Genomic DNA, 11,004 nt, shown 5'->3' on the forward strand with positions numbered 1-11,004 from the left:
GCTACTCGTGCACACGAATATTCTATTATTTCGCTCAAGTTAATGTATTACTATGCAAAGGCTTTTGGAATTGTCTGCTTTGCAATCGCTCCCAACAAGGACAACATCCAGCTCCAGCATTCAGTCAAGGCTCATATATTTTGCATAGTTTTCAGACTCTCCTGCCTCATTGTCTATGTGTACTTTCTACCACGATACATTTTCTTGGCCCAGCAGGAAGAAAACCTCCACGTTTTGGTGATAATTATTTTAGAACAAACTTCACTTGTAGGTTTTTCTATCCTGTTCATTTTGTTTCAAGCTCTTGAAGTGAGAGCATTTATCGTCATGGTCAACAAAACTATTGATATATTCAATCAGATATCGAGGATATCGAAGGATTTAACTATTTATGAGCACGAATTGTATCTTATGGTGCTGGGAAGGCTTGCGTGTAATATTTCAATAGTAATAGCCGACGCTCCAACATTTGCCGAAGCGGTTGAGGAACACGATGGAGTCTTTATTATGCAGAGCATTTTAAGATACGTCTTGTGGTTTGGAACAGTCATTGTGGTGGACATTTTGTGTTTGGGATATATCACTGCTGCCGGAATGTACAGGAATATCGGGGATCATATGATCTTGTTTGCCAAGCGTATAGAGAAGTCCGAAACTTGTTCGATGACAACATTTCGGCGGATGCAAATGCTTTGTGATTTCTCGGAGGAGCTCGATAAGTGTTCTGCGATATATTCTCAAGTGTTTACGGTCACTCAGGGATTCCATAAATTATTCCAGTTTTATATATTTTTCACACTTTACATGGAACTTTTGATTGTTATTTCAAATATGCATCGAGTGTTTTTGGCATATATGGCGGATAACGTTATAAACTGGAGTAAATTGGCAGTGAGTTTAATTCAAGCCATCGACTTTCTATTGCTGATGCTTTTGGCGGATTTGGTATCGCGTCGTTCGAGAATACCAAAATACCTTAATTTAGATGTTTTGTGTTCAGATATCGAAAGCAGATGGGACAGAAGTGTAAGTGTTAAAAAATGTTTAATGTACAGATTTTGAAATGCAGTTTTATCTTTTATTTATAGGTTGAACAATTTTTAAACCAATTAGGTTTTGAGGAATTAAAATTTGATGTTTACGGACTGTTCGAGTTAAACAATGAATTTGTGTTGCAAGTTTTTTCAGCAATCGTAACTTACTTTACTATTCTCATACAATTTAAAATGCTGGGGTTTTTCGTAGAGAACTAACTGTTGTTGTATTGTATTACAAAAACATGTTGTGTTGATTTATTTTGAAAACTAGCTAAAGTTATAATTTAATAAATTATCAGAGATCTTTATGGTAGACGATAAGAAAGTAGTCCACATTTTCAAGATCTACCTTATGCTTAAAGGTGAGATTTAAATGTTCGAAAAATCTGTAAATAATTAACTTAATATCGGATATTGTTTTAAGATGTTAACAAGTAAGTAAGTAAACAATTTTTTAAATAAGATGCTATGGCTAAGGCTATGTCGTGAGCCAGGTTGACAAAAAAAATTAAAAATATTTAAAATTGTGTATGTTTTGAACTTAATAGAATTCTGTTATTAATAACAATCTATACTTATAAATATCTTTTAAAAATGTACTTAATGTTTTCCAATCCTTCTCGTTAAGGATGTTAAACGTCTCTTGTAGGGTAAGAGTATTTTTCCCAAAAAAGGAGCGTCTTTGAGTTTGGAATAATGGACAATGAAATGTAGACAATCTTCTTTTGATTTTAAGTTGCACAGCGTACAGAAACTACCATTATAAGGACTTCTTGAGTCTTGCGCTTCTTCTATCAGTGAATGCCTCATTATTTCCTCATTTTTCTCTATGATGCTGTACATTTGTTCTTTCACATGGTTTACATTGCTGAAATCATCATCCAATCGTACTCCACACTTATTGCCATCTTTCAAACCACCAGTCCTTGTTTCTCAGCTCATATAAAAGAAGTTTTTTTCGAAAGTCTTGTGCTCTGATGGTGGCTGCAGACTTTGATAATGTAGTCACCTTGAGACTTCAGGGTGCATGTTAGAAATTTCGGAAGTCCTGTTTCTAAATTTAAGTTTCTTTATAAAATTCCTATATAATTTTACGATTTCTTCATATTCTTCTGATCCCCAAACCTGAGCAGCATACAAGAGAGTAGATTACACTACTGAATTAAATATTTTGTATTTTGTAGATAAATTAATTTGTTTTTTAGAGAAGATATTTTTCCATTTTAAATTAATCAAATTTGGTGAGCTTTAGGCTTTCTCCGATAAATGAATTTTGAACAAAAGAGCGCGAATTGGGCATCCTTGTTTGAGTCCTGAGCTGATGCTAAACCATTCTGAAAAGCCTACTCCATCCCTTCGGTCCCGTGTGCATCTATCTAATCTCTCATGAACTTTGTAGATATACTACCAATTTGTGCAGGCTTTTAAATATAGAGCATTCCTATTGATTAGGTCAAAGCAGCTGTAAAGTCAACAAAAATGCGAAGACCTTTTTGTTACGTTAACAACATTAATTAAATATAATTTCGAGCATATGTACATACGTCGCTGCGCGTTAATTAATTCATTCGGACAGTCCAGTTGTTCCCTATTTTTTTTATAAATCTGGCTTTATAACGTCAATGGTGGATGGATTGTTTGCAGGTCTGTCAGCATAAACCAATGAATTAACATATCTTCAACCAACTGAATTTTGCAAAGACGTCGCTCGTAGCGCTTGTGGAAACCAAATGTAGCAGGGTCGTTTTTGAAACCTAAAAACCAGTCAACATGGCTTGACAGCACTCGAAAGAAGTGAGGACTAAGGACCGATGATACCACCATCGTGTAAACCGGACCAAATAGTTAATTTAATTGATGCAATAGTTCTTCGTAAATGGCTTGAAGATTGATGAAGCCAATTTCCTAGAAATGTTCTAATTAAAAAACCTTACAGAAGTTATAACGATCTAAAACTGTAAGAACATAGACAATAACCACCGGAACTTTTCATGCAGCTAAACAAACAATCTAAACGTGAGTTACATAGACAAAAAAAAATTTCATAAACAAAATAATAATTTCAATTACGAGCGTTCTTCAAATAACAAAATACACTGGAGCCACCTTTCCTTAGAAGCACACGCAAGTCGTCTCTTGACATTAAAGTGTCCTTATACATACGAGTAACTTTATATTAATTAATTAATTGATTAAATTAATTTGTTAGCTTCACTGGTATCATACATTTAATCATTTCCTTGAAATCGCTATTCAGTTAATTATAAATGTACATACGTCATAGTATTGACAGTATTTTGTATGGGGGGCGACAACTTTTGAACTTTAGTTTCAAGAAGGCACAATGCTTAAGAAGGTTATTCGTCGAAACCCCATTTCCATATTCTCTCTTAGAATATTATATTTACATACCAAGTTCATGGGGATGGTCTTCTTCACAATTACAGACCGTGGCTTTTTAAGGTTTTCAAAATATTGTTCAATCTTTGGTATTTCATACTGGAGTGCGTGTACCTTTGGCTACATGTGCGTTTTATCTTACGCCTACAAGGATGTATTTTTCACGTCGAACTTCATTCGTCGAATTACTTTTGCGGCGTATTCATCGAAGGCAATGTTTACTGTTGCATTCATTAAATTTCAATTAAAACATCAAAAGCAGTTCTTAGAGACTGCCAACAAAACTATTGAGATACTGATTCGTATAACGGTTATTACCAAGGATCTGAGAATATGTGGCCCGGAATTGTATTTAATAATTCCGATACGAGTTTTGAGCAGCTTCTTGTTGATCGTAACTGACATTCCCAACTTCAGAGATGTTTTCCAATCAAAGGATCCAGTGTTTGTGGTGCAGAATATTTTGGGCTACATGCTTGCTCAAGTGACTTATAGTTCACTAGATGTCGTTTGTTTGGTGTTCGTAATTAATTCAAGGATGTATCGCATTATAGGCAATCATATGGTGAGAATTGCGGAACGAATTAAAATATCGGAGAAATTCGCAATACCAAAAAGTCAAAGAAAGCTTATGTATGACGAATATTGTGCACAATTGGAGGAATGTTCAGAAATGCATTCGGAAATTTTTAAAATAGTTTTGAAATTCCATTCAATGTTGCAGCTCATAATCTTCCTGAATTTCAATTTCACCATTATCAGTGTTATTAATGGAGTTCATGTTTGTTTTGTAAATTATTTGAAGTTCGGAGAAATTTTGTGGTTTTTATTGGCTCAGACATCGATTCTTTTTGTAAATTTACTACTTGTAATCTTTTGTGCTGACCTGATGGTGCAGAGGTCAAAAATACCTACAAATTTTGATTGGGAAAGTTTAAGCCCGCAATTGTGTGGACGATGGGATCGATGCGTAAGTTAAGATGAATATTTGTCTTTTTTTTTTAAAAGGTGCAAGGAGTTAAATTCAATTGGACTATATACCATCGGGAACGTTAGTTTTAGTTCACATTCTTTGTTCACTTTCGACATTCAAGATATTTCATTTTAAAAGTTGGACTTTGTCATTAAGTGTAAAAACCATATCATTCAAATCAGCGCCTTTTTTGCGTTGATTTTTACATTTTCTACATTAACATCGGCGTCTTGCCAGAAAGTTATGTTGTTTTTTAATGCCTCTAGAGTTTGCGTAGATAGGGTCTTTGGCGAAGCCTTAGAAATTAATGCAAAGAAGTTAGATGGTATTAACTCAGTGCATTAGAATGTTGCACAGGCTATTACGAGGTCAATAAATCTTCGCCTCTCTTTCAAATTTGTTCACACTTTCAAAAGCTACTAAGTTTTAATAAACACTTCAACCATGAAATGAAAGACCCTTTATTTAAAGATAATATTTTTCGCATCTAGACTGAACAAAATACACAAATAAAAAGTGTGCTTTTTATAGCATTTGATGGTATATAGGGCTCTTTGAGCTTAGCTCCTTTCAGCTCACACTTATCAAATATAATCTTTCCAATGTCCTTTAAATAATCTAGGTTTATCAATTCTTGGCACAAATGCGTTTGGAGGACTTGCAAATCAGTGTATTTGGATTATTTTCATTGAATCGTGAACTTTGTTTAAGAGTCTTTTCAATGATAGTTGGATATTTAACCATTGTGATACAATTCAGCATGATGGGATACTTTGGGGAAGAATCGTAGTACATTTAAAAAATAAATAAATACAACTTTGCAAATTGTTATTTTATTTTAAGAGTAAAACATAAATAAATCAGGGCCGGATTAAGAGGTCCAGAGGCCTCGGGCAGTATTTTTAAAATAAAGTAAAACATTTTTTTCACTCGCTTTTTCAATAAATAATTTCTTTTGAAGCTAAGTAGATTCTTCTAGTATTGAACAAACACATATAAATATAAACGGGAAAAAGAATTATCTGAAATTAAATTTTAGGGTTAACGAACGGAACCTTTCGAGCTTGGGATGAAGGCGGATACTTTGTATTTTTCTTTGGTTGACAGATTTGCGTCTGGTGCTTTCCCGTTATCGAGCTTATTCAACCTCTTATTTCTCGTTTTGGTGTGGGTGCGTGACTGTACATATTTATCAGTATGAGATATTTTTTTTGGCTGCTTCCTCGTATTTTTAAAAATCATTTCGTTTTGATTCCACGAACGGTCTCAAACAAAGCACTGCGTTGCTTCATTCTTTACGATGTCTTTTTGCTCTTTATTGGAAGATATGTATGCTTCTTCGATTTCCGAATAACCATTGACTAAGGTTTTCGTAGCTTCAGCTCAACAAGGCCAACGAGTGTCACTGAGCCTTTTCAAGACTAAAAACCGGTTGCTTTTCTTCTTCGATAATTTTTCAATCAGAATTCAGTGCCGCTTTGGACACGAGTTAGCAGCTGCAAATGATTTTTCTCCAAAATAAGAGCCTGCGCCCTGCATTCCCTTGTATTTAACACTCATTTTTCCAGCATTGTCATATGATTTCGATATTTCACTGATTGCCTGATTGGAGTGAACAAATATAGATCAATATTTTTTGTTATTTAAGATTAATATAATTAAATAATCATGTATGTAGAAAGTACTGTAGGATGTAGGTAAAGGTAAAAGACAAAAAAATACATGTCAAAAGAAAAGATGTTTACTAGTAGGAGTTAGAATTTTATGGGGCCCCCTGTTTGTGGAGGCCTGGGGTCCACCCCGGTTTTTTGAAAAAATAAACTCTCCGAAAGATGTTAAACAAAAACAGTGGATGCATTTATCTTCAGTTACCACTCTTTAATTAGAAACAAAAAGAAACAATTACTTTTTCCAAGATACCGAGTTGAAGCGGAATGAGTTTGTGTATGGTTTCATTTCAAAGCGTTCATTTGAGTACTCTGTAAACCATTATTGAAATCCAAATCACTATTTTTTGTCAATGAAGAAAAGAATAATTTACAAAACAAACTAGATGTTCTAGTTCATTAAGAAAGACTGAAATATTAAATTGTTTAATATTTTGAGTTTGGTTAAAACCTTATTTCGAAAAAAAAGTGCACGACTGGGTCACGCACGAACTTGTGTTTTTTTTAAATTAATGTTGTTTATATACATATGTCCAATTTTGCAATTTTTATTAAAAAAAATTTCTAGTATGCCGTTAATAAACGCTTATTCATATTGTTTCACATCTAAGTTTCGCAAGAAATGATGACCCCTTTTCGAGATATCAAATTTTGAAAACATAAAATAATATTTGTTTTGAAAAGCCCAAAAAAAAGATATTGACATTTTAGACGGTATAAGAGCTTTCGAATAAAGAAATTATTGAGTTCTTGAGAAATTTAAAAACACACTACACTGGAACAATTAAATTTTTGTAAGTAAGCTAACAAATTAAATTTTGTTGGCAAGTTTTGCATTTGTACCCAACTTTAAACTCGCGATTTTAAGCAAACATGCGATAATGTTTGAAGAGAGTTCTCAAAAAGTTGATCTGCAATTCTGCCCCTACAGCTCGATTAAGTTCAAACTTGAAATTTATGGTTTAAATTGGCGATAAAATTTTTTAAGGCAAGAACATACACAGGTACTATTTTTTAACAGGCTTTTTGGATACAAGAGCAAGTACTAAGCAGGTAAAATAAATACACAAGTTATTAATTACTGTCTTTTCTGTATCTGCGTTATTGCTAAGAAAGTATTTTTTTTCCAAAATCGAACATCAGCATTTCGAATTCCAATTTTCATAATTTTTTGACATATTTGTTATTTAACTTTTTGACTTTAATGTGTTTTAATGGTCAAACAAAATTTAATATTTGTTATATTTAAAAGGCACAGGGACAGTTTTCAAAATGAGTACAAACAGTTGTTTTAAACATTGTTTAAATATTTGTGTGCTTAAACTTAATTGTCCAATTATTTCCTTAAACAAATTATACCATAATTTTATTAGTAAGGTTTTTACTTAGACCGTGTATTAATTGGCAACATTAGTTGTATATACATTAATTAAGAACCTATTTTGTATCTTAAGCTAAATATCAATACATGATTTTAAGACTTGCAAACAAAAATTTTATCTGTCAAAAATGACAGAAGAAAAAATGAGACTCAAAACTAATTTCCTATTAAAAATTTACCGACTTACCATATCAAAAAAATTTCATATACTTCTTGCAATCGTTTATAATCGTCTAAACACCCAATTTTTTATTTTCAAAAAATTGGATGACATTTTATGATGTTCCTTCCTTTTAAACAACATTAATCCATTTTTAATTATCATATTTTGAGAAGGAACAACAACAACAAAAATTTATAGAATTTTGAAAGAATTTAAAAACTACGAAAATCGAATTAAATAAGAAGTAACCATTAAGAAAATAATAAATTTCTTTTTCAATTTGACAGGGAACCTTTTTACACAAAACATTGGTGAGGTTCAGACGACACAAGGGACTTCAAAATTAGGCAAGTTTCTAGAATCTGATTGGCCAGCTGCCAAAAAATCACCTTCCAATTAAGGCAACTTTAATGGAAAGTTCACTGGAAAGTTAGTCAAGAAAAATCTCCCTATATTTGACTTAATGTCAAGAATACTTTTATCAAAATGACAGTTGATCATGTTTTTTTCATTCAACTGAAAGCTGAACTTTATTACTCTTTATTTATTTTCTGCAAAACTTCATTTAATGCTTTCTGTAAAAAGGTTCCTTGTCAATTTAGAAAAGAAATAATTAATATTTCGTTACAATACAAAATTCAAATCGTGATGAACTTGTAGCTAGTCTTAGAAGTGTTTTGTAGACAATTATTATTTTGGTACTTTTTGCACTATAAACTTGAAGTAAAGTTCTGAATTTGAAATTCATGACACTTGAAGAAATAACTAGTTGCTTCGTTCAAAATTTACGTTCAAAGAATGATGTTGACTGCAAATGAAGTCCGTTATGTTGTTTGAACCTGCCCATTAAATAGAATTGTACAGAAAATAAATAAATCATAGAGTAATAAGGTTTAGCTTTCAGCTGAATGAAAAAAACGTGATATATTATCATTTTGACATAAGCTGACTTGATAGTCTGGAAGATTTTTCTTGACTAACTTTCCAGTCAACTTTTCAATGAAGTTGCCTCAAATGGATAATTTGTTGGCAGCTGGCCAATCAGATACTAGAAGCTCGCCTTACTTTCAAGTCCCTTATATCGTCTGAACCCGAACGTTGATTTTTCTTCCAATTATCATTGACTTGGTTTTTCTATCTAAAAACGTTTATATAAGATTCATATTCGATTCATATTCGAATTCATATTCATAACGAAATCACGTCCTACGTTTTTGAATCTTCCAAAATATTAAACTGGACAACATTTTAAAATATTGACAAACTCAATCTAATGTCTTTCTAAAACTTTTGCATGTCTTTTCAATTATTAAAAAAAAATTTAATAATTACTTTTAAATATCATACCTAAACAATATGCCACCGAAACTTAATTCAATATACAAATGTATGTACCGTATCGGACAAAACATTTACAACTAGAAATAAAAGTAACCATTTCTTAAAAAAATTAAAACTTTATTCAGAAACATAACAACCGTCATATATTATATATTACAGCTGTGTATTCAAAGTTAATAGAAATATATAACACTCAAAAAAAAACTTTTACTAACTTAACGTTTACTCGTATTTGTATCAGATAACTTTAAATTTACCCGCTACAAAACAATTGCAACTTAAATTGAAAAATATAAACATTATAAAACAATCAATATTTAGTAGCAAATCCTTTGTGTTTGACAACTTCCTTGCATCTTTTTGGCGTGGATTCAATTAAATTTTGAATGATGTTTGGTGGAACTCTTTTGAAAAAATCGTACGCATTTCTAACATTTTCCCGATTAATTTTCCTTTTTACGATTTCCCAAAGGTTTTTAATCGGATTCAAGTCTGGTGACTGTGGTGGCCAATTCATAACAGTAATGTTATGTACATTTAGCCAGGTTTAATCTATTCTAGACGTGTGCTCTGGGTCGTTGTCCTATTTATTTATTTATTTATTTATCATCAAGCAGAGAGCTAACTCTTACAGACTAGGATTTACATAATTTTTTTAATTTATTAATAATATAGATAATATTTATATAAATGAGAAAAACAAAAACTCAACAATAATATAATAACAATTAACAAAAATATTAAGGTTCAGCTGATTGAATAGTTAATTCATTTAAAACATATGTTTTGAAGGTATCTCTTGAACAACTTTTAAAAATATCTATTTTATTACATATGTACAGCATTAGTTTCCCTGATGCAACGAATTGGCTCATTAAGTCCATAATTTGTGCGATGAAAATATTCATATAAAAGGTTAGATTCACGAACATTCCTCTGAGGAACACGAAGTTTTATAAGATTTAATAAATTAGGACATTTTATGTGTTACGTTAAAATATCTCTGATGAATATAACAGAGAAGCAAGTACGCCGACTTTCCAGAGTTTTAATATCGAATAGTGAGCACCTTGTTTTGTAGGTTGGCATATCAATTCGCCAATGTAGTTTAAAGATTAAATATCGAGTAAAGTTTCTTTGAACTTTTTTAATTCTATTACAGGAGTTTCTAAAAAAGGATTCCAAACCACACTAGAAAACTCCAACACAGAGCTTACCAGAGAATTAAAAAGTGACTCAAGAGAATATGGATCTTTGAACTCTCTTGTGTTTCTCTTTAAAAACCCGAGCATTTGATTAGGCTTGTTAACCGTATAGAATGTGTGGCAGGAATGAAAGTTTAAAGTCTAAAACGACTCCAAGGTCCTTTTTACATTCAACGCGTTCTAAATTTACATGATTAAGTTCATAATTGAATAGAATAGGGGTAGTATGTCTAAAACACGACATAACTTGACATTTAGAAACATTAAGATGGAGGAAATTAGACTGACACCATTCTGTTAATCTAAGTACATCTTCAAGAAGTAAATGACAATCAGATAGACATTTAATTCCACGATACAACTTAAGGTCATCGGCAAATAATTGACGGAAAATCGTTTATGAATAATAAAAATAACAATGGGCCCATATGACTTCCTTGAGGAACACCTGATGGGACATAAATATTTTCAGAATAATAGTCTTCAATTTTAACAATTTGAATCCTGTTGGAAAGGTAAGATTTTAACCAGCTCAGAAGTGTAGAGTGAAAACTGAGAGAATACAATTTATGCAGAAGCACCCTGTGGTTAACACGATCGAATGCTTTAGCAAAGTCAGTAAATATAATATCTGTTTGTATATGATCTTCAAATTTATTTATGATGTAATTAGTCATTAGAAACAGATTTGTTGTTCTTGATTTACCAGAAATAAAACCGTGTTGATATTCGGATATATAGTTACGTAATTGAAAAGATAACCTGTTGTAAACAATTTTTTCAAATAGTTTTGGCATTGCAGAACTCTTTGCTAATAGGCCGGTAATTGGTAATATC

The 11,004-nt window shown here is 31.8% G+C and overlaps 1 protein-coding gene across 1 annotated transcript; it reads left to right on the forward strand.

The window, feature by feature from the left end:
- Positions 1-228: 228 nt before the first annotated feature.
- LOC129941640 (gustatory receptor for bitter taste 93a-like) lies at positions 229-5,200 on the forward strand. The gene is made up of 3 exons (XM_056050330.1): positions 229-1,026; positions 3,700-4,407; positions 5,033-5,200. The coding sequence occupies exons 1-3, from the start codon at positions 328-330 to the stop codon at positions 5,198-5,200; spliced, it is 1,575 nt and encodes a 524-aa protein (XP_055906305.1). The 5' UTR covers positions 229-327.
- Positions 5,201-11,004: the final 5,804 nt, after the last annotated feature.

This window comes from Eupeodes corollae, chromosome 1 (genome assembly GCF_945859685.1).
Source record: "Eupeodes corollae chromosome 1, idEupCoro1.1, whole genome shotgun sequence".
NCBI lineage: Eukaryota > Metazoa > Arthropoda > Insecta > Diptera > Syrphidae > Eupeodes > Eupeodes corollae.